This window comes from Procambarus clarkii, chromosome 75 (assembly GCF_040958095.1).
Source record: "Procambarus clarkii isolate CNS0578487 chromosome 75, FALCON_Pclarkii_2.0, whole genome shotgun sequence".
Taxonomy (NCBI): Eukaryota; Metazoa; Arthropoda; class Malacostraca; order Decapoda; family Cambaridae; genus Procambarus; species Procambarus clarkii.
In genome coordinates this window covers 22614155-22639993 of record NC_091224.1, presented here as the reverse complement: position 1 = coordinate 22639993, position 25839 = coordinate 22614155, and the positions used below count along the sequence as shown (strand labels likewise).

The 25839-nt window shown below is 39.0% G+C and overlaps 1 protein-coding gene across 5 annotated transcripts; it reads right to left on the bottom strand.

The window, feature by feature from the left end:
- Window positions 1–800: 800 nt before the first annotated feature.
- l(3)mbt (lethal (3) malignant brain tumor) lies at window positions 801–21170 on the bottom strand. 5 transcript variants are annotated; one of them, XM_045764436.2, is made up of 10 exons: window positions 21094–21170; window positions 16184–16483; window positions 13842–14006; window positions 12419–12626; window positions 10128–10351; window positions 9034–9246; window positions 8418–8571; window positions 6584–6866; window positions 5654–6467; window positions 801–4366 (listed from the first exon to the last, which is right to left on the bottom strand). In XM_045764436.2, the coding sequence occupies exons 2-10, from the start codon at window positions 16208–16210 to the stop codon at window positions 2276–2278; spliced, it is 4179 nt and encodes a 1392-aa protein (XP_045620392.2). In that variant the 5' UTR covers window positions 16211–16483; window positions 21094–21170; the 3' UTR covers window positions 801–2275. The 5 variants fall into 5 exon arrangements, with proteins under 5 accessions (XP_045620392.2, XP_069169396.1, XP_045620390.2 ...); XM_069313295.1 differs by having other exon boundaries at window positions 6584–6839; XM_045764434.2 differs by having other exon boundaries at window positions 16239–16483.
- Between the last annotated feature and the right edge of the window lie 4669 nt (window positions 21171–25839).

The window sequence follows — 25839 nt, the reverse complement described above, 5'->3', positions numbered from 1 at the left end:
TTGGCCCCATTTTTTTCCAGAAGCGAAATAAATTTAAAACTCTATGGAGTAATCTACAAACATTTCACATTGTCCAGCCATTCAGGGCTATGGTACTACAGTATTGTAATAGTATTACTGTATGCCAATGTTCTGTGCTTAAGATGAGTTTGAAGTGCACAAAGAAGTGGTGGCAGATTTGTGGAATAACACAGCCCCAAACTTAGTTAAAACTCATTACAGGTACATGTAAAAAAATAAAGAATAAGTTACTATTTTACCTGATTTGCCTGATGTAAATCAGGTAAATTTACATTTACTATGTAAAACATTAACTAAAAAAATTAATAAAAATTTCCAAGATTTATAAGAATCAATATCAATTACAAGAACCAACACTATATCTTTATCCAAAGATATAGAAGACCTAACAAAATGAATCGAATCCAAGATGCTAAAGTCTAGTCTAAAAGAGCTGAAGTAGTAGTGACTTGAAAGTAAAAGGACAAATCATGGCTTCACACTGACCATGTAACACACAGTAACTTGCTTCATGGGGCAAAAATTGTACAGCAAGAGCGCCCAATATTTTCAAAGATGCAGTGCTTATATGATGTGTTCCCCATGTATTGAACATTGCAATGCGAACACTTAAAACAAAGTAGACAACACTAGATTCAAGATCGAAGGGTAAAATATCTCTATGGGTCGGACTCCTTTGGTATTTACACCCACATGCTCTGACTGGATAAGTTTGATGTTTTGTCCGAGGACAAGTGTAATGGTGTGGTGAAGTGTACAATAAATAAAACATGAAAGCACAAGTTTTCAGCATTTTATGCACCAATAGTACATATATAATTGTCCTAATTACAATAACATCAGCTGAGCAGATGTTCACATATATGTACACATTATCACCACAACTTCAAAACTGCAGTAGCCTAACTGACATAACTCCTTTCAACTGAAATCTGACTTGGGGCATTCCATTGAACTTGTTAAATCAGTAACAAGCATCAAAAGTGGCACCTCAGTTCAGAAGGCAGCATTATAGCCTCTCAACCCACTCAGTGTGAGCTCAATCTTACAACATAGCGGCACCTGGCACTCCTAATCCTTGTGGCATGAGCTCAATGCTCTGACCCACCTAGAGGTGCATGTCATATGTGGCATTTAATCAGATAATGTCTACCGTGTCCAGCTCCCAGACCAGGCATACTCTTCTGGTCTGGGAAACTGCCTGCATAACTTTCAGAAGCAATGCAAAGAGTTACCCACTACCCTTGTATCTTGATGAAGAGTATTATTGTAGCACAATATACAGTAGAAACAGATGACAGTTATACGCTTCGGGTTGCCATTACCCTCATTGCTGTTACAGAGCTTGGGCTATTATATAGCTGACACAACTGTCAAATATTTACTATAGCATGATCAAATAGAGTTCAAGATTTACACAAAGCTTCTACACAGATGAATGAGAATTGCAGGCATACATACAGACCACGTTCCATCGACTCAACATTTAATTAAATTAAGACAACAGATGATACAACAGGCATTCATAAACTGATTGTCAAATTCTGTGTAAAGATAAAATTCCACATAAATAGAAAATCTTTGACAGAAAGTTCTGAACGGATTTCTCAAACACAAGTATCCGGGGCAGCTTCTTGCTGATGTTTTCAACACACACACTGACTAGTAGCAGCATCAGTCAGACCTGACACAAGACATGGTCTTTCAAAACAGTTGTCACATACTGCAATGTGGACACTTAACACTGTATAATTAATGAAGGTATGTACAAGACTAATTTCTAAACTTTATAAGCATTATAAAATTGATGTGATACTTGTCACATTAGAGTAAATTGAGCTTTGCAAAAATATCACATAAAAGTCTCTCTTGAGCTGCTTCTCCCTGCATCAAATAATAAATTACCTTAAAATGCCACCACCACCCTCAGTACACAAGAATGCATAGATCCATCAGTCCACATGCCACATTTTGAGGAGCATACAGTAGCATTGGCATGGCACGAAGATAACATTTCCCTCGGTAGTGATGTCTGTATGGCACGAAGAAAACACTTCCCTTGGTACAGTGATGCATGCATGATACATGGATCTAGCATCATGCAAGAGAAATGCTACCCTTGGTACAGTGGTTTTGGTATTACTCAAAAGGTAATGAATGCTTCACCATTCAGTAGTGCCAGCATGAAATGAGAGTAACAGTCCTCTTGTTATATCTAAACAGAACTTTTAAGGGTAACAATTCCCTCTTATGTCTAAGAAGAACTTTTCAAACACATGATAACTGCCATTATCTTGATTGCTGGACCTAATTTTATGTTCAATAAACTCACTAGGTCATTTTGGGTCATCATTAAGAGAGCCTCACCATCGATCTGTTGCTCAATAAACACAGTTGCTACTTGCTCACACCCTGGTACGCGTGCTACCAGCTGATGTACTTGCTCTGTATTCCACGATTCCACATCAGACTTCTTGGCATCTCCAAGGGAAGCTGTGAGGTGGCGATGGCGCTCCCATGAGTGCGGCAAAGGTGCAGATGGGTGTGGATTGTAACCTGGATTAAAGACTGACTGGTGTACCATCATGTCCATGCCATGATCAGAAGGCTGGGAAGGAGTAGGATGAGGTGGCTGCTGTGGGATAATTTGACTCAGAGATGTCGACTGTGTGGAAGTGGAGGGGACAAGGCTTGTAGAGGATATAACCGTAGACGTTGTGATTGTATTTGGTGCCATTGTGGTTGAAAGTGATACTGACTTAACTTCATCATTACAGAGTTTTGGTACTTTTTGTGGTCTATTTGGTTCTGGTGGACTAAGTTCATCAAAAAACTTTCTTCTCTTTCTAACTCGCTTCTTCTGACAATCTGCTTCCTCTACTTCACCATTACCTTCTTTTACGCTGTAAGAGCGGAGATCTAATTTGACTTTAGGAACAACTTTGTTTTTCTTTCTCTCTGGTGGGAATTGCAATCTGTCAGGAATTATGCTATCAAGGTCCTTGTTGATGTTCTGCAAGGAATATGGGCAACCATATGCTGTATGGTGAGTAGTATATACTGGACCCTTGATATGGCCAATTCCTTTACACCCTGGGGTTCCACACCCCATTCCGGAGTCGACGTCCTCTGCTTGTTGCTCAGGAGTAAGAGGCGGCTGGAGCGGATGAGCGGTTTTATTACACCACGATGGCGGATGAATGTCCAGAGAGTCATCATCCACCCAGTAATCATATTCATCCCCCCATCCATCAAAGTGGATCTTCAACTGGTACTCTTGAATGTCGACGATGGTAGCAACACGTATGAGGGCTGGGTTCCTCTTGTCAACAACTTCTAGCTTCATGTTCTTCTTGAAATCTCTTGGAGGTCTAGTCTTGAAGGCTCTAGCTGGAACAGCCATTGAATTTGTTTCTTGAAGATACTCATGCCAATTAAAGCTTTCTGGATTTGGATAATCATTTGGAGGATGCAGAACAATATTATTTTCAGCACACCATCCAACAGGATGGATATATGGTGAGGAAACTTCATTCCAAACATCAAAAGCTTTATCCCATCCATCAAAATGAATGAGGACACGGTTGTCCAACACATCAGCCACGGTTGCTACACATACCCACATGTTCTTTCGATCCTCTGCCTCCAGCTTCATGCCCACTCGAAAATTGTTAGGAGGAATTATTGTAGAACTGCCTTTATTAATGAAAGCTTGTCTAGGTGCTGTTTGAGCCTTACAATGTTCTAAATATGCTTTCCAAGAAAATCCTAAAACCCCAAGGGGGGGTTCCAACTGACGGCCATTCTTTTCACACCAACCGGCCGGAAAGATATTTATTGAATCTGCATTAAGCCAGTAGTCATACTGGTCAGAGTAACCATCAAAGTGAACTCTCAGTCTATAACCAATAGTTTCTGCTACTGTCATTACACAAAACAAAGACTGGTGATTGGGATCAATAGCTTCCAATTTCATTCCAGGTTTAAATAAGTTTCTACTAAATGGAAAGGGCTCTGGCCATATTTTCAGAGGGGCAGCTTTTGCTAGCCCCTTGGCACGACCGCAATGTTCCAAGTACTTGACCCATGAGAAATTATTTTTTCCATCATGCCATGGGTGCTGGTACTTGCTCACAAGAGATTCAGGAACCACACCAGAATTTTTTGAGTTTCTCGCCTCATTGTCACTTCCTCCATGGGCACCATCCTCATCACTGTGATTCCCTTCTTTATCACCTTGGTCTTCATCTGCTTTCTCACTCTGTTTAAGACGTCTTCTTCGCTGCCGCTCCTTTTCCTGTTTCAGGCGCTCTTTACCCCATTCTATTTCTCGAGCATCGTGTTCCTGTAACATAAATATGATAAATAGCTATCACTCAAATTAAATATTATTGTACTGTATTTATATTGTCTTTTAATTTCTTACCTTTGAAATAAGCTATTTTGATAAGAGAAAACATATTTTGCATATACAATACAATACAATATAAATATTTTTACTACGTAAAGTAGTTAAACTTACACACAAAACATTCCTTCCAGAATAGAAGATGTCATGCAGTAAAGTGGCTAGTGCAGTTGGTTCATAACCAAAAGTTATCGTAATAGTAAGTAATTATCAAAAGAAGGCACCAAGCCGGGGAGGCTATGTAGCACCATCAAAAGAGCGGGATGTTCAAAAGGTACTATATATCACTAAGGATGCCAATACGAGAACAAAAACGCATACGGCAAACATCATCAAAGGTATCTGATTCACCAAGGATACTATAGAGGGACAGGTGACTGCGAGGGACAGTTGGGAGGCAAGATGCACGCACATCTTGGAAGTTAGGACACTCAACAAGGATATGCACGACCGTAAGAGGGATAATGCAATTCGAACAGTAAGGAGCAGGGCGGCACTCCATTAAGAGCCCGTGAGTTAAGCGGGTAAAGTTATCGCAATAGTCCCATGCAAGATGAGACATTTAGGCACGTTTCCTTACACCTGATATCTCTGTTCACCTAGCAATAAGTAGGTTCCCAAGAGTTAGACATCTATTGTCAGCTGCTTCTGGGGAAAGGTCAGCCATTGGCCTAGGGGGCCCCTCAATAAGCCTAACTAATTTCCTGCCCCTGACAACAAGAAACCAAGTGGAAAACCAAACTTCCCAAATGTATGGAATTCTCCACCAAATTTTACGTGTCAATTTACACCCATATTTAAATATTAATACCGTTCAGGTTTACTAATGTAGAGTTTCAAGGATCACATCAAAACTAGCCAAGGCACAACTAAAACCAATCTGCCTGCAACAATAGATTTTACACACACACATTTTAATGAAAAGTGTCCAAAAGACACTGGCTCATTCTTATACAACTGGTTATCTGACAAAGTACTTCACTACATACTGCCAGTTCAGTGTTCCCTTTACACAGATTTACAAAACACTTCACTACATTCAACTCATTACTCAATTTCTATAATAAACTTACCTCATCCAAACAGCCATTCAGTTTGTGCTTTAAAAATATTGTCCTCCTCATTATCCATGTTCACAATCCATTTGCTCTCCCTCTATGACTTCTATTTCAGACACAAACAGCACTCTGGTTCTACAATGAAAGTTGAGCAACAAATACTTACATCTCCACAAGCAACAGAGCAGAAGCTGCTTTCACGGAAGAACTCAGAGCTGAGGCCATAGCAACCACAATTTTTGCAGCAACATATGTCATCCGATTCCCGAGTGGACTTGTTACCTTGAGATTCAGAGTCTTGAGAATTGTCAGAAAATATTTCCTCATCCTTCACTATCTCACGGTAGTTGGGTTTGCGAGCGTGATGCCGTGGGGTCAAGTGCTCTACCCTTCTGATTTGATGGTTCTTAATCTCCTCTAAATCTCTGTCTTCTACTATCTCTACAGCATTAAATTCATTCATCTTGAACTTTAGGTCACTTCCATGAAGTTTTCCAACCCCATCCTCCCACTTTAACAGATCAGAGAACTTTATGTGCTCGGGTGTAAGTTCATCACAGAATGAAGGAACCTTGGACTTAATGATTAATTTTGAATCTTTAGAGTCACTGTCTATAATAAAAGGCTTTTCTTCTGAGACATTTTCAACTTTCTCTTGTTTGATTAAATCCTTTTCCTCAGGTTGTCCTTCTCTTACTGGACTTGTGTTTCTGGTCAGCTCCTGTGTCTTACAAAATATTGTTTTCACTACATCCTTCTTCATCTCTATTATCTCTGGCTCCTCCTCATAAATTCCCTTCCCTGCTCTTAAATCGTCGTCTTCGTCCACATTCACACATTCCGGTATCCTCTTTGGTTTGAGTTGGCTGTCAGGAATGTTGTCAAGTATTACTGGATAAGCTTCACTGCCATTTTGTTTCTCCTCCTCTAGTACCCCTGCAAGAGTATTAACAGCACGCTGCAGAATGTCACCCCTGCTCCTGAAAATTTTACAAGTATTTATTAAATGTGCAAAACATATTTTGAGTCATATTATGAAACTTTTTATTTAATATTCCTCATGCCAAGATGACAAAGAATCAAATTAACAAATCACCTCTTTGTTGCAACCACAGTTACATCTTTTAGGTTTGAAAGCGCTTCCTCATCTGAGATTTGAACTGGGACGGGAACCGGAACAATCACAGGTTCGGGTATTTTGAGTGTTGCCGGCACTGTGCCAGTAACCGACACAGTCACCGAGCCTGTTCCAACTGCATGGGCTAAAGCAGTGCCAGCAACAACCATGGGAGTGTCTTTTCGCTCTTCTGTCTGCTTTCCGGCATGAACCAGAGGTCGGGCTTCCTGCAACACTGCAAAGGAAAGATCCCTTTGTAACACTGCAAAGGAAAGGAATAAATATGTAACATTTCCAAAGATAGATTTCTATGTAATACTACCATAGACTGGAGATCTCTTTGCATCACAATGAATTAAAAATTAAAAAAAAAAATATATATATAACATATAACACACACACACACACACACCTAGATGTGCTTGCAGGGGTTGAGCTCTGGCTCTCTGGTCCTGTCTCTCAACTATCAATCAAATGGTGTACAGATTCCTGAGCCTACTGGGTTCTATCATATCTACATTTGAAATGGTGTGTGGAGGCAGCCTTCACCACATCGCTTCCTAGTGCATTCCATTTACTAACTACTTTGACACTGAAAAAGTTCTTTCTAATGTCTCTGTGGCTCATTTGGGTACTCAGCTTCCACCTGTGTCCCCTTGCATGTGTACCACTCGTCTTAAATAATCCATTCCTGCCTACCCTGTCAATTCTCCTGATAATTTTGTATGTGGTGATCATGTCTCCCCGGGCTCTTGTGTCTTCCAGCGATGTGAGGTGCAGTTCACTCAGCCTTTCCTTGTAACTCATGCCTCTTAGTTATGTGATAACTATGTGGTGGCATACCTCTGAACTTTTTCCAGCTTCATCATGTGCCATTCCTTCAGTTTGTCCTGGTCATCTTATAGCCACATACTATCGTCCTCTGTCTTAATCCTCATAATTTTTACATCAGCAAACATCGAGTAGAACGAGTCTATTCTCTCTGGGAGATCATTTACATATATCAGAAACAGTACAGGTCCAAGGACTTATCCCTCTGAGACTCCACTGGTGATGCCTTGCCACTCCGAGACCTCACCCCTCACAGTAACTCGCTGCCTTTTGTTGCTTAGGTACTTCCTTATCCAATGGAGTACCCTCCCTTTCACTCCTGCCTGCATCTCCAACTTATACACTAGTCTCTTATCAGATACTGTGTCAAAGGCTGTTTGGCAATCCAAAAATATGCAGTCTGCCTACCCCTCTCTATCTTGCCTGATTTTTGTTGCCATAGAATTCAATTAATCCTGTGAGGAATGATTTGCCATACATACATACATACATACATACATGCATGCATGCATGCATTTATGTATGTATGTATGTATGTATGTATGTATGTATGTATGTATGTATGTATGTATGTATGTATGTATGTATGCATGCATGCATGCATGTGTGTATGTATTATATGTATTCACATAGTTATGTTTGTGGGGGTTGAGCTCTGCTCTTTCGGCCCGCCTCTCAACTGTCAATCAACTGTTTCTAACTACTACTACTACTAATTTTTTTTTTCACATCTCACACACACACACCCCAGGAAGCAGCCCGTGACAGCTGACTAACTCCCAGGTACCTATTTACTGCTAGGTAACAGGGGCATAGGGTGAAAGAAACTCTGCCCAATGTTTCTCGCCGGCACCCGGGATCGAACCCGCGACCACAGGATCACAAGTCCAGCGTGCTGTATGCTCGGCCGGTCGGCTCCCATACATGTATGTATGTATGACAAATTATGACAGTGCAACACTTACAAACTTACAACACCTACCATCAACTTGCTGTATGTTGTCTGTCTGAATCTGGCCATTAGATATCTTGAAATTTATCATGTTAGACTTGTTCTGGCCAAGATTGACGGACAGCATGTTAAGAGGATTGGTGCTGGACACAGGAATGCTGCCACTCCCGCCAAGCTTGGATCCCTGTCCAGATAAATCACATTACACTGTAAAGCTACTCTTAATGAAAAATTCTTTACTAACACCATTACTAGACAATGAACAAAAATTCCTTAAATTTATTGCCATCTGCAAACAGTATTTACTTATTGACTGCTATAAGGCTAAGCAAATATTTTGATATTACCTCTACAAGACTTTTAGTGTGAAGTATCAATGATCATGGATGTGTCAAGCACTTCTACAACACAGTAATTAAGATTATAAAAGGCTCTTCTAAAGTGATTAAAATTGTGTAAGGTCATTATAGAGGTGTATGATTATGCCAAACAATTCTACAAAAATGATGAAAATCAATTCAATAGATATGATATAAATCCATTCTATAGAAATGGTATTAAAAATTCTATCACGATTATGTCAAACTATTCTACAGAGACTGTGTCAAGTTATTTGACAGTATATGAATGTGTTGCACATTATTACCTTGCCAGTAATAATACTAATTGTGGCCCCTCCAGTTTTGGCCAAGGCAGCAGCACCCTTAACAGCTGAGGATGAAGCAGCCTGTAGGAGGAGAGGCGTGGGTGAGGCGTGTCCGTCCTTCTTCCCAGCAACACTCCCTCCTCCCCCTCCACCTCCAGCCTGAAGGAGGGTGCTGTAGGAGAGGACCGCTTTGTTGGCAACTCCTGTACGCACCTGAGATAAAGACAATAAATTGATCGATAAATATTTAATGCCCGATTCTGTGAGCATAGGGTAAGAGGTGCCAATAAAGATTGGAATTAAACAAAAGAGGTTTAACATTGTTGACAGAAGAGGCTTGTTTTTGTATGGTAGGTGAATTAGTGATTGGCAAATTCAGATGCTATGCCATGCCACCTCCATCCCCAAAATCTCCATGCCAGCAATAGCCTGCATGACCAATCAGAAGCAAGCAATCACTGATCGTGTGTGTCTGCTGCTTCATTGTTACATATACAGTACTGTACAGTACATATAGTGTAGCAGAATAAGAGAGTAGTACAATGATGCTATTCTCAGCTCAGTAGGAATTACCCTTGTCAAGTAAATCATTATAGAAGGAGGGAAGCAGATTTAATTACCAAGAAGATACATAGCATTTTGCAAGACTTTTGACGAGTACATGAATACATTCAACTTATTACAGTATAGTGAACAGTTATTAATTTGAATAAAGAAAATTACATACAATTTTGATGACTAAATTTGATGAAAAATAAATCAAACAAAACATAAATAGAAATTTACATATTCAGTTTTAAAAGGACATGATAAAGTGGTGATTTAATACAAGATTTTAAAATTAACAAAGGCCATTGCAATCTTAACACAGAAAACACTGGCTTTAAAATTATAGGCATATGATTTCACTATAAATACATTTAAAAATAGTTTAGACAAGTACTGCTCTTTATATCTGTGCCTAACAGTACCACTAATGCAATGGCTTCCTGTGGACAAACAGATTAGTTTGGATAAAAAGTCTGTAATCCTTTGTAATGAGCTTACTAATACAACTATTTAATTCTTACAATGATAAACGACAAAAACGTTACCTGCGTGATTGGTATTGGCACAAGTCGTGGAGTCACCCCCTTATTGGTGGCCGCTGAAGATGTAACTGTAGATGGAACTTTGGAAGAGTGGAGTATGACCGGACCATGAGACTGTGGAGTCAGTGAGGGACGCATAACTGGAGCTGCTGTGCCGGGTAGACCTCCACTTGATCCTAGTACGGTAATGGTTGTGGCATTTGGGGTCATCACTGGTCGAGGAACTCCTGAAGATAATAACAAATATAAACTGCATAAAATCTCCATAATAATGTATTAAATTAAATCGATCTCATTAATGTGACTTTAATGTTCACACTGTACAGTATATCTTATATTGCCTTAAAACTCATCTTTTATGCCTACTATATGTTTTCTAGCTACAGTACTATTTTTGCTCAGACAACCCTGTTGTGAATATAGATTAATTTGCACATAAATTTACTCTTATAAATTTTATGGTTTTGCCATAGTTTTAAGGTGTGAGAATGGGCTCTCAGTTTAGGGGACAGAATCATGGGTAGAAGCTAAATAGTCAAACTTCTTTACACAAGTGTCCAATATAAGACTCACAAAATGCTCCTAACAGAACAGCTGGGAATCAACAGTAGTGTCACCTGATGTAGATGTTTAGTTTTTTATAACCGATGATTATAAACCAAATGGTCTTTTGATATTTGTATTTCTCATTTATATTTGATACATATTACTGTACAAAGATGAAATACATTACTACATACAAGTGATGTGTATTACTGTGTATGCCTGATATTATTATGTATGCCTAATATTATTGTGCATGTCTATATACATCTGAAATATCATTACAAACATTTGATATATACAGTATTACAGTTATAAGCTTTAGTTTTACCTGAAATACTCGGCAGGCTCCAGATCGGTAATATATCTGCACGATACAATACAATCCAATGAAACCCCACTTCAGGAAATTATCTTTTATCTTGTTATCTTTTATCTAACATTCAACTAGCACAAAACAACATAACTCACTCATATGCATGTCAAACCTTCGCTTGAAATGTTTCGTTACACTGATAAACTTGGTTCAAGTAGTAATAAATAGGCAACCCATCCTCCTAAAATATAAGTACTTATAGTAAACATGTGGTGGAAAGTACAAATATGTTGTGACGGACCATCAGAAAGTAGACTTTTAATGAATGAATTTGGACAAACTGGAAATGTTATTAATTTTATGTTGCTAAAAAACCTAACCTAATCATCCTAGGCATAGTACATGCTATCTGAGGCCTAATATAGAACATATATGTGCTATCTTGAGGTTATCTTGAGATGATTTCGGGGCTTTAGTGTCCCCGCGGCCCGGTCCTCGACCAGGCCTCCACCCCCAGGAAGCAGCCCATGACAGCTGACTAACACCCAGGTACCTATTTTACTGCTAGGTAACAGGGGCATAGGGTGAAAAACTCTGCCCATTGTTTCTCGCCGGTGCCCGGGATCGAACCCGGGACAACAGGAACACAAGTCCAGTGTGCTGTCCGCTCGGCCAACCGGCTCCCTCGGTGCTATACTAGGCCTAGGAATATTAAGTTTGGTTTTTAGCTTCATTTTTCCTGGAGTCTACAAAACTATATTTCCTGTCCCTGACAATGGAAACCCAAGTTGCTAGTGTAGTAGCCCTCATCATGCAAGGTGTCACACAACACAAAAATGGCTGAACTCTCCTACCAACTAAGCATCATTGGAATAGGATGATGTGATACACTCTGGAGCTAATTGATAACTAATTAATCTTGAGCTCAAACAATCAGGATGCAAACTGTAATGGATAGGGCATTAAGGCCCAACAGGCAAACAGGGATTGTTCCTAGAAGATGAAGCACTCATAGTTTGGCACCAACACTATGGGGAGAAAGGGGACATCACAAGCCATACTCAGCTGCCCATCGGGGCATCAAAAGAATAATAATTTCCACCACCACTGAAAGAAGGTATTTCAAGGGAAATCTAAATGAGTGGTCAGGTCTGAAGCTCTAGATATGTACAGTATTATGATGGCCTTTACATTTGTAACCCTTAATGTGCATGCAATAGTTGTATATTTAGTCTCGGAATTTTTCTACCACACTTTGTAGATATTGTAGATTAAATATATAGATAACCTCACAGATAGATCCAGAATAATACAGGCAGAAAATAATACAAATTGAAAAGCTAGACAGCATGATAACAAATAAAGAGTAGAGACAACAAGATGACATACATATGCAAAATACATTATTTAGGCAAAATAAGAAAAATGTATTTACCTGAAGACACCACAACATTGGCATGGGTCTTGCGTACGATGGAGGTTGCACATCCAGGCTTGGAGGTGACTGTTGTGGATGGAGATGCAATCACCGGCCTGGGGTTAGTCACAGTCACGGCTGTCATTCCTGCAGTCCGAGATGACGGCACCGTTACCGCTGTGGCTACAACTGGACGGGTTGTTGCCATGGTAACAACAGCAGTTCCCTGTTAAAATAATTTGGAAGTTAGTGACCAAATCAATTACCATGAGTTCTCACTCTTGCTCAATGACTACCATTCTTCAGACAATACATATAAAATAAAATTCACTGTGTCTCTGATCCTTACTTAATACCTATTCATATTTAGCCCATCTGTTTGTTCAAGCTTTGTGAAAACAGCCAAAACACACACACTTAGACAATTTATGTTTTGCATGAGAAGCACTTTTTTGTACACCTTGCATTTACCAGGAACATGCACAAAGAGTACATGTAAATATATATTTCAAAATTTAAATACTTAATTTTTTAAGGTCACCTTAAATCTACTGACTTTCCAGGATGCTGCTGAGTATGGAGTGCAGTGCAAATGGTTGGGCTTCTGTCAAGATCTCCAGCCCTTTCATGTTTTGTTCTTCAAACGTTTTCCTGTCAGGTGTGTGTCTAACATTAGAGAGGTCATGTGGAAGGTGGCCCTCTGTATATAGTTTTACTTGCTCTTCTATGAGAGGAGGTCATATGGAAGGTGGCCCTCAGTATATAGCTTCACTTGTTCTTCTGTGACAGGTCATATGGAAGGTGGCCCTCAGTATATAGCTTCACTTATTCTTCTGTGAGAGGTCATATGGAAGGTGGCCCTCAGTATATAGCTTCACTTGTTCTTCTGTGAGAGGTCATATGGAAGGTGGCCCTCAGTATATAGCTTCACTTGTTCTTCTGTGAGAGGTCATATGGAAGGTGGCCCTCAGTATATAACTTCACTTGTTCTTCTGTGAGAGGTCATATGGAAGGTGGCCCTCAGTATATAGCTTTACTTGCTCTTCTATGAGAGGTCATATGGAAGGTGGCCCTCAGTATATAGCTTTACTTGCTCTTCTGTGAGAGGTCATATGGAAGGTGGCCCTCAGTATATAGCTTTACTTGCTCTTCTGTGAGAGGTCATATGGAAGGTGGCCCTCAGTATATAGCTTTACTTGCTCTTCTGTGAGAGGTCATATGGAAGGTGGCCCTCAGTATATAGCTTTACTTGCTCTTCTGTGAGAGGTCATTTGAAAAGCTTCACAAAGCACACAGAAATACTTATTTGCATGCTATGAGTGGCCATGGGGCAGCTGACACCGAGTGCTGTGTGACATTTGCCTAGCCGAGAGGTCATTTACAAGGTGGTACTAAATGCTAAATGATATCTGCCTGGCAGTGAGTGTAAACCAATACTTGCCTGGCTGCGGGAAGTTGGCACCGAGACCGTGGTGCGGGAGGATCTAGCCCCTGGTCCCAGAACAGAGATAGAGTTAAGTTTGGTATGTAGGGGAATGAAGTGGGCTGGCCCACCTGCCCCTCGGCCACCCACCAGGGTTGCCACACGGCCACTTCCATTCCCAGTCTGAAATTATATTAAAATACTTTATGTATTGCTAATTTTTTACAGTGCCTCATAAAATAAATTTTGAGGATCATTCTAAAAAAATACACATTTACCAAACATATACAGTAATAATTTTAGCATTCTTCACCAGATCTAAGAATAGTTGAGGTACTACTGTAGAAGATTTATAGTAGTTGTGCTGGTGGTGCTTAATGTATCAAATGTACTCAAGACCTGATCCAAGATGATATGTGTATAACATGAAAAATCAAGAATTAGGGTAATAGAAAATTACAAACTGAGAAGCATATATGGCATTAAAAGAATAGAAAGAATAAGGAATGAAAGTATCATGGATAGATGTGGATTACAAAAGTTTATAAATTGTACAATTAAGGAAACTAACCAAAATGGTTTGTGCAATGTTGAATGCAGGCATGATGGTTGACTAGTGAAGAGAGTGCATTCCAGTGAATCGGAGGGTAGGAGGAGAGGAAAGCCACAAAGATGATGGGCAGACATGGGAAGTGAGGAAGTAGGTACTTAGTGTGAATAACACATGAAATACTAGGGGGAGGGTGGGGGGGTACCCAGCTGTGCTTGGGAATGTCTCCCCTTCCTTCCCCTCTTTAACATTGAGAACCCCACGATCTAATGTTAAAATCATAAATTATCATTTCCTGATAATTTAGATAAAATTTACAAGCTCTTCATACTCCAATTTTCTAGACAGCAATTCCAAGCATCTCATATTTCAATAATCCAGAAAAAGCCTAAACCTCAAATAATTTTTAACAGCAGATAATGCACATTATTTGCTTGTAATTAATGCACAGTATTACAGTATAGAATTGTGAACATTACACGCTTGTTTCCTGCGGCCAGTTCTCCAGTCACCCAACCTAAGAACTAGGCTTCCTTGGTGACTTCTTAATCAGCTCAATGCTCACGTAGTTGTGCTTGCAGGGGTTGAGCTTTGGTTCTTCTTTTGCCTCTTGACTGTCAATCAACTGGTAGATGCTTGTGCCCTGCAGGCCCCCACAACTATCATGACCTAGCTCATCTGCCCCAGCCTACATGGTCATTTGTTTATGAAAAAAGGACTTTTATAAATTTGCTGGTAGGAGGTTGAAGAGACATTGATCTCTCTGGTTATGCTATTAGTAATAATAATTTTCATTGGTTTTATCGTATGCTTTCTACCATACCACAGCTACATTGTATCCAAACACCTTGCTTGAAGCAATATATGTTGTTGTTGTTAAAGATTCGCTACCTGGAACAAAAAGTTCCAAGTAACACGGGTTATGGTGAGCTTTGAAGCAGTAGCTAAAATTCAACATGGGTGACTATAACAAATATTCATACTTATAGATAAATCATGTACACGAAAAAAATGGTTCACAAAAAAATGTTTGTGAAATAAAGCTGCATTATTTCAGCGTGGAAAAAGCCTCATGTTTTCTAGGTTGGCTGTCGGAATGCGTACATGTGGTATGCAGCGAGTGTGCGGTAGTTGGCGTAACCACTGTGATAATCTAACGCTCTGCTTGCTTCACCAAAGACAGATTCTGTATATCTGAACTCCATCAACCTAACCAAGATATTTAATTAGAAAGATACAAATAAAAGAAGCTGTTTATTAATGTGAAAACAAATAATATTGTAGAGTACTTTACAGTACTTTAGGATGACCTCAATGAGCCATACGCTACCTCTCCCTAATAAGTTAGACACAGACCCATACTCAAATCATGCAACTTAATTAGAAATCCTGATGCAATTTACAAATACTGCACTAACAATACAGTACTAATTTTGTTGCTAAATTTGAAATACAAAACTGGAAGGTCAATCACTTTTTTTTTTTTTTTTTTACAAGTGGGAATAGGAGCAGATTACGGACTTCTGTACGTAGAGATTTATCTTCCCAATAGCACATGGTAAGCCTTACCCTACAAGTTTTTCCCTGGAACACAACCCACCAATCAGTTTATAACCAGGTCCCCAAATGCTGTTTGGTGAACATGGGCAAAGAGTTAAGAATTTGTTTCAAGTCAATCCTCCCAATTATTCCACTTTCTATTTAAATGGCCTGTAAGCTAAGCACCAAATGTTTTATTACACAGTAAAAATTTTACCAAATATTAGGAGTAAACATTTGTTTCATTAATAAACAAAATGTAATACTGTACCTTGAATTTATCAAGGAGAAAATGCATGCTAGTTATACTTGCACAATGCACTCACTCTGTCCTGTTGTAGTTGTAAATAAAGGAACTTCTGCGGCTCCTTAGTTTTACTGTCACCTTTACTTGAGGCTTTCTCAGACACTGATTGGTCAGCCATCTCAGCTGAGGTGTTCTCCTCGAAATGAGATGAGTGCTGTCAGGTTCTTGTACAATGATGAGGATCTACTTCAGCATCCCCACTGATAAGAAGTATTTCTTGTCAAATTCTTTTATGCTGCTAAGGATTTGCTGCACCATCCCTTTCTGTAACAGAGTAACTGCATCAAAATTACATTGTCATAACACTGATAAAGTATACAGGTCTGCGCCATCAGTCTGGTTAGTAACTAAGTTATTAGACCCCATTCATACATAGTCCAATATTTGCTGCAACCTCAAAATTCCTCTCATGAGGGCATAGTTAAAATAGACAGGCCTCAGAGCCATCCCATCCAACCACATCTCCCTAGTTTGATCCTTTCCAATTGTGTCCTCTGTGTCCTCATTGCATTCTGCTTTTCCCCTCTCTGGATACTGGTTTCCTTTCCATTACTCTAGCCCTGTACACCTCAGTTATGGAAATACAGTACAGAAATATAGTACAGTTCACAAATATTTAAATTTTGACAAAGTGAATCTCAAGCACTAAACCTGCAATTCAAGATAAAATGCAACAGAATGTTAATTTACCTGATGGACCCTATCTCTTAGTGGATATGCATGAAACAGCAGCAGGGGGGGGGGGGGGGGTTAAGAGGATTCTCCCCTGCACCCCCTTTCCCAATTTTGACCTGTCCTGGCCTTTACTGTATTGATGGGTAGATACTTCCATGGGTTTATTACCTATACATAAAAAGCATCTGGTTTTTACCTATTATTATTCTTATTTCAGTATTTTCCCAAGGCAGAATATGATTTAATTCTGTGAGAGGATGCCACAAGCCTTAGGGTAAGATTGTTGGTCATCAGATACTTAAACTGTATTTTTTGTTAAGTGAAATTTCAAAACACTTTACATTTAAAAAAAAAATTAAAAACCTATATACTCTACCTGTTGTTTACCTATTGATGATTTTGAGTTCTACTCTCACAGCATGGCCTGTAGCCAGCATTCCCTGGTGATTGCCTGGTTTGCAAGGTTATCTGTTTACATAGCCCACAGGCTATGCACCCATCACAACAAGACTGATCTGGTAACTTCAACAGAAACTTATAAAATTCCCCTTTGAAATCATTCAATGTTGTTTTTTATACCTTGGCAAGATTTTTTATAACTTGGTTGGTCTCATTTTTCAAAGATCATACTGAGACCTATACAATAATTTAAATAAAAATATATGTACTGTACTATATAAGAAAAAAAACTGTATTTGTCTTAATACAGTATATTGTATCAGATTTCTTTAAGGTCTGTTTTGGCTCTACTGTATTTAATTTCCTGTGTGGCTACATTCAATGCCTGTTTATATTTTAGAGTCTGTGTGGCTCTTTCCAGTCCAATACTTCATCCAAATACAGTATTAAATTTAGATGTACAACTCTTTTTATTGAATTCATGTCAACATTGACATTTTCTGCCTCATTTCTCCTTGTAATGCATTTTTGGCAGGTTCAGAAATGACTTGTGTGAAGTTTTCATCAAATTACCTCAATGTCATCTTCTCTGAGTGATATTTTGTAATTCTTCTCATTCTTATATAAGTAAGTAATTATCAAAGGGAGGCACCAAGCCAGGAAGACTATGTATCTCATACTTACATAGTCTCTTCAAAGGTACAGTACTTACATTAGTGTCATCACAAACACATCAAAATAAAGGAATTTGCATGAATTTGTTTTAAAAATTCTAACTTGTGTATGCAGTGTAGTATCCCAACAGCATCCAGTATCCCAACAGTATGCAGTATCCCAACAGTATGCAGTATCCCAACAGTATGCAGTATCCCAAAAGTATGCAGTATCCCAAGAACATGCAGTATCCCAAGAGCATGCAGTATCCCAACAGCAGCACTGCTGTAAGTCCATCATTACTAAGTACAGGTACTGTAATGAATTAATATATATATGAAGAAATGGGAGAGTCCAAGTGATAAAGTGGTTAACATACTGTGCCGTGGTCACAGTGAAGCTGCCTGGACTGTGGTGCATGTAAGGAAATGGCTGTTGATGGAAGTGATGCAGACTGTATGTTTCAGCAAGCATGTCCTGCCTTGTGGAGAGGCATTTCTGGGGCTAATAGAGTATGTTTGTGCCACATGTCTGGTTAATGATTGCAGTTAGCTAAGTGAAGCTTTGTCATGACTCTCAAATATATTTAATAGTGGAATATTTTACTGCTTTAGTCATTATTTGTGCTGTACTGTTTACTATGCCAGTATGTCCATGTTTGGAGAACCAGCTCCTATGTTGTAATTATTCACACACAAAGTCCACAGGTGGTGAGGGATGAGTCCGTGTGTGTGTAAACGGCATTCAGCCTTGGGACTCCTTTGTTCATTCTCAGTTCTACTGTATATATAAATATATATTCAAAATAAATACCTATATACAGTGCAAAATATATAAAAAGTAAACAGTAACAAATACTACTATTAATTCCTGCAAATGGTAACTACAACTCTTAACCTAAATCTACAATATAGTACTTTGATCAGCTTTTAATTAAACATTATTAAATTGGAAATTCACATAACTTGTAATAATTACAATTTGATTTAGTACATTCTTGCAAAGTCATTAACATGCAAAGCATTTTGAGCAGGTCCTAAATCGAACACAGAATTTGCAATGAACTTAAAATCAGGTGAAAGTCATTCTTGAAAACAAAAATAAAAGTAGTGACAGGTATACAATATAGTTATATTTCTGATGTTATATTTCTAGAGAGTAAAATACTAGGTGAGTTAGTGGCACAAGGTGGAATAATATGGTAATGAAATTAGGTATTTTATTGTTCTACTGTTGAATAAAGTATGAATTAATTTTTTTTTTTTATTAGAAAGGGAGTTCCATATATTGGGTCTTTAATTTGCATGGCATGTTTGTATAAATTTAGTCTGACTTTGATTATATCAAAATTATATTTATATCTGGTTTGATGATCAGGGGTTCTATTACTTCCATATAGGAAAAAGTTTTAAAACAGGACTAGAATTTATGAATAAGGTTTTGTAAGTGTAAATAACTTAAGAGAATGTATGTTGTTTGAAGACAGAATCTGTATAGCTCTGATTGCTGATTTTTGCTGGATGATGATGATGATGATGATGGGCTTTAGGTAGCTTGTGGTGGTTGAGCCCCATGCACAGATACCGTAACTTAGCTAAGGGAGAGATCAGCGAGTAGTATAGTGTGGAAAAAGAGGAGAATGGAGGAAACAGCATCTGATTCTGTTAAAGCATACCAACATTATTTTACGCAGCTCTCTATAAACATTTGTACATCTTAAAAAGAACACCATAACACATGACAATATTAAGCTTTGTAGACACTAAAAAATGCAAAAAAATAATGCAATTATAAACATTATATTTAGTTTCACTGTAATAAACAAAAATCAACTTCACTAATTTACCAATTGGACAGTCTTTTTTTTATAACAAATTTGGTGGTAAAAATTGACCTTTTTCAGATGTATATACTTTACAAAGTTAATTACCAAAAACAAATAAATACTGTCCTGTACTTATATTACTGCTAAAAACATTCTGAGATGAAATATTGTAACTAAAACATGTTAAAAGACAATTAAAATAAAATTATATATATTATATATATATATATATATATATATATATATATATATATATATATTATATATATATATATATATATATATATATATATATATATATATATATATATATATATATATATATATATATATACACAATATATATACAATATATATAATATATACACAATGTGTATGCCTACAATGCATATACAGTGTATACTGTATATATTTCTTTCATTTGCTGAGATTTAACTAAACAACTTGTTATATTACCCAACTTATATATTAGAAATAAGCATGATTGTTCTTAAATCTAAATTAGAAAATACATTAGAAATGTCTTAACACAAACAATATAGTACATGAAGCCCAAAATATGAACCAAGATAGACATAACACAGTAATTTATCTTTAACACCAAAGGATACAATTAAAACTATACCAAAGGAAAGATAACGACGTCCTTTACATACATTAATATTAATGAAACCAGCTTAAAACTTACCCAAAACTTGAAAATAAACCAGAAAAAATAATCTTGAAAATTAGGCAGGAGGTTAGAGGTGACCTGGACCAGCTGGCCCGCCCACACTTATGTGGGCGTGGCTAGGGGCGGCAGCGTCCATAACACCTACAGAACAACCCAGTTGAGGCCTTATTTAATTAATGCCGAGACAGTGGACGGCCATTAGCGGTAATTCAGTGGAGTGGAGCTCGTCTCCGCTCACCTCTACTACCACGCCCACCATCTTTCTCTTATTTTAAACAGCTTTGACAGAGTTCGGCCAAATTACTCATATCATTGAGTGGGCGTATGGCCGACAGTACTAACAGGCGTGATGAGGCAGGCGTGGGAAGGCGTGGGCGGGTATAAATTAAGAAACAGTGGAGCGGGAAGTCATATCGCCCGCGACAAGCTTCACATCGTGGAGCATCAGCTGATCCCAGCGCCACGGACTGACACCAACCATTTACATTTTAACACAGAATAAGAGCCGCGGCCGTGCCTACTGTCACCCACGCCCACCCAACACCCGAGCATGAACACCCACGCACCCAAAACGGGCAGTGTAAGGGCATGGGAGGGCGTGGCAAAAGAATTATGAGTGAAATAAGAGAGAGGAGTTGTAGGGGTTACCTGTGGCGGGCGGCGGGTCTCCCCAGCTCGCCCGGGGAGGCTAACTCAACAGCCGCCCCAACACTCACCCCAACACTCTCTACAACACTATCCCCAACACTGCTCTCTATACTAACCCTAACACCCACCAAAATCCAATCATATCTCACCTATTGTCTCCTCCAACACTCCCTCTAACACCCACCAACACTTCCCTGCTCTCCTAGGGAGGCTAACTCAACAGCCGCCCCCAACACTCCAACACTTCCTCAACTCTCTGTCCAATATTCTCTCCTACACCCTCCTACAATCTCCACAATACTTCCCAACACTCCTCGAGAACCCTCCAACACTCACCCATAACAATATATACTTCCAACACACTTCAATCTATATACACGACGAAGAATTATAACGCCTCCTGGGACACTCCAACATTCCTCCCAATGCCCTCCAACACCCCTCCCTCAACATCATTCAACAAACTATATATCCAACATGTATATATAGACCTGCTTCCCGATATATTTTCGTCAGCATCTCCCGAAATTCACAGTTCCCCTGGCCGGGCCGAGCTGCAGTTATGCATACAGCATATCAATTTACACCCAGTAGGCAACATTGGTCCAGTAAATGACTACTACCTCCATCAACAGTTATAGGTTTAGCCCCAACAATCCCTCCAACACTCCATCAATCACCCTCCAACATTCTCCCCAGGCTAACATAACAGCCGCCCCAATATGCACGTACGCTCGCCAATACTTCCCAGCTCATCCACTCGATACAGTTAAATGCTCTTTCTCATTGTTATTTTTCCAAGGTGATACATGTTGGAGAGGATCGGTAGAAAGACTGTAGGGAAGTGAAGGAGATGGTGGGAAGAAGCTATATATGTAAGTGGGTAAAACGTGCTTAATACACAGGTATATATTTATATATGACTAGGGTTGCACGTATATAACAGACACATACATATACGCACATTTCTCCATTAATTCTCCACCATTTCTCCACTAATCGTCAACCAGTCCTCCACCAATACCCCATTCTCCACCACTGCAAGCTTTAAATCCTAATAATGGCGACCCGGGAGACGGTAAGAGAACTATAGCTGACATGATTCGCCCCATATTCTCCCGCTGGCTTATTTTGCAATATGTTAGCGCCACATATGAACAACTTTCCTTCTCACATTAAAAATGTGACATTTACAATTGTATTTTACAGCTGAGGCTTAAAATAATGTATATAACTGAATTTTTTTTGTGTCGTCTGAGCCAAATACAATTGATTGTACATCATATCCAGCATATATAATTTTCGCCCATATTGATATGTATTCGTGTTCTACTATGTTCTTCACCTAGTCAAAATGTTCCTGCGTGTTCTTAGATTCCTAACTGGGGACAAAAGGACAAAATTAGAGAGGATGACAGTTTTTGTTGACCTTAAATATGGAACAAGTCAGCTTGGGCCCGCAAGCAGATCGACATGTTTCAAGGAAAAATTTATTTTAATGCATAATTCAGTTTTAATCTTATAATTACTACCTTAAAACTCTATCAAAGGTATCTGTGGGTTTTATTTAATCTTTAAAGTCGATATATAGGATACAGAGAAAGCAAAATTCTTAAATTATCTTTCGAGTGGAATTGTTACACCGTTAGTGGGCCAGCTGCTTTCCTCGCTCCAGACGTGCCAACACAAATTTAGTAAACAAAAATTTGGTGGAATATTTTAAATTTTACGGAATATGGCTAATTGTGGACTCTAATGGTAGCAGAAGTTGTATCCAGCTGAAGCAGACATCTTATCTTATATCAAGTTGTGTTATCATGCAGCTTTAGTTTTGCATCTACACAAAGAATCTAGCTATCAGTAACCATTTATGCAGCCCCTAAAAACAAAGTATTCGACAATTTACATATTTTTGTAACTCTACAGTCAATTTCCGTCCTTTTGTGTTAATTCTAAAATTGTTAAGAGCAAAAATATACATGATCACCGTTTTAAACGAACTCTATGGATAGGTTGGTATTTCTGACACTCGCCATTCACACTACTCATCGCCAAAACACGAATGTCTCGTTCCGACGATTACATCCGTATTAGTATGTTTTACAATGTCTATTTTTCACTGCTGTGGAACAAATTACAAACTAAGAGCTATAAATTAAATTGCGCAATGGTTATTTATATTATAATGATTTATTGTATCCCGATAACACAGTTGGACACTACATTCCAGTTTAAATCTGGAATTTTTTTTTTTTAATTAATTGGTCAAACAGTATTACATTTCGTTCAGTAGGGGATCTACTTATATTCTGCATTAAAAGTTTCCGATATGTTTAGCATAGGTCTTTCATAAGACACGAAGAAAAACATAAAAAAAAAAATGTTGACGAGACGAGAAAATGTAACTGACCGAACTAAGGCTCCTGTGGAGGCGTAAGACATGTCAAACATTATTAGAAATTAATATTAATGTAAATATACGTGCCAATAATTTACTCAAATCTCCAATTTTATTTTATAAAATATTCTAATTGAAACTATTCGTAAAATGTTTATAACTTGCGTAATTTATATTTTAATGCGAGTTTAACATAACTCCTCGCTTGATTGTGTTAGCGTTCTTTGATAAGGAAGATTAAATCTCTTTAATTGCGTAAAAATGTGTATGCTTTTAAGTTGCCATATTGAGCTGACGTTTACAACGTAACAATTAATAGACGAAACCCCTAATCATAATACACACCCCACAATACTTAATCCAGTTTAAGAATTAACTATCGATTATTTTTCCTCAGTAGGCAGTTGTGACCTTTTACTTGAATTTACCTAAGGGCCACTAACATTCTACTGACCTCGACGAGCACGGGAAGCCGGCAGCTTGTCAAGGGTCTCCCCATTTGCCCTGATGATTTTTTCAAGCTAGATTTTAAAGTTCGTCAGAGTTTTGGCATTTACGGCTTCGACGGGTAGGCAGTTCCATCGGTTTTATAACCCTGTGGGTGAAAAAAACATCTCCTTTTTCAGTCCTACATTGTGGTTTATTGAGCTTGAAACCGTTACTCCTGGTATGAATGTTGACTTATTTCTGGAATGGTTGTTGTCCGGAGTTGAACTTTCTTCAAAGAAGCAATATTAGGTGCGGCAGTAAAAAACTAGCCAAACCCTAAGAATAATGAACCGTACCTTTGACTTCTAAGGAATAAAATATAGTTACTGGTGCGCTCCTACTTGGATTTTCTTGGGAGCCCAACTACTTGGGCTCCGGGTCTCGGGAGGCGGTCTCGCTCATGCAGGTTGGCAATCTCAGACCGTCCAAGTGGTTAATGTTGCTGTCCAATCCGTCCCCCCGTCCCATCCAAAATCATTATCCTGATCCCTTCCAAGTGCTATATAGTCGTAATGGCTTAGCGCTTTTCCTTGATAGTAACCTTACCTTAGATTATTGTCTCCAATCATTGAGACCTCATCTTCAGAAAGACATTAGTGAGTCACTACGACAGCCGGGGCAAGGAACTGGTGTAGGCCCTCAACACCTACATCAGTTGTGGTGATTCTTAGTTTCCCTGGCTTTATGCCTTCTTTTGATAATTACAAACATCATCGCGGAAAGCATCACACTTCCCTTCTGATAGGACCCTATACATGCCTTGTTACTGGCAAGCACATGACACTGCCCGTTTGCTTCTCAGGGATGTAATTGTGGCTTCTCGCTGGCTGTTAGCTGGCGGTGGGGAAGTAATTATCAAAAGAAGGCTCCAAACCGGGGAGACTATGTAGCACCATCAAATGCGGGATATTCAAAAGGTTCTAAATATCACTAAGGACGCTAATACTTGAACAAAAGCACTTAAAGCGAACGTTATCAATTGACCAAACCACATACTAGAAAGTGAAGGGACGACGACGTTTCACTTTCTAGTGTGTGGTTTGGTCAACATATTTCAGCCACGTTATTGTGACTCCTCGTCTCCGAACGTTATCAAAGGTATCAGAGTCTCGCGGGACAGTCGGGAAGCAATGCTCACGTTGGATCCTCACACAAACTCTCTTGTATGATGGGCTTCTTGTCCTCTCGCATGCGGGTTCTTACACTGCCCTTAATTAATTCCCAGTTACTTTCCTGGGTTGGCAGAGTTGTAACATACGATTTTGGACGACATTCAAAACGAATATAATGCGTTTTTAGGTTTATTTAATATAGTTGGCAGCCAGATGACATATCATGATGGGTAAGATGCTTGTGTTGACCAAAACACACACACTAGAAGATGAAAAGACGACGACGACGTTTCGGTCCGGTCCAAAGTCGATTTGGATGTCGGATGAAACCGGGTAGCTCCAGCAAGGCCGGGATTGTCTGTCTGCTCTGTGGCTATGGCTTTTAGCCACTGGTGCAAGGGTTGGAACTAGACTAACTATGCTGCTGTATTCTCCAACCGTGTTGGAACTTGTGTGTCCACGTGCTCTTGTGTTGGACTTGGTTTTGGTTTGCTCTTAGGATATTGTGATCTTGATTTACCTGAGGGCCACTAACCCTAGTGGCCTCGACAAGGTCAGAAAGCCGACGGCTTGTCGAAGGTTCCCCCCATTTGTCTTGATCCTTTCCAGGTATATTTTGAAAAAACACAATTTTGGCAGTTACGCCTTCGGCGGGTAGGCGATTCCATGAGTTAAAAGGAGACACCACAAGACATCAATAGTGCCAGAATACTATGTGAACCCCTTCAAGTAGCAAGTAATTATCAA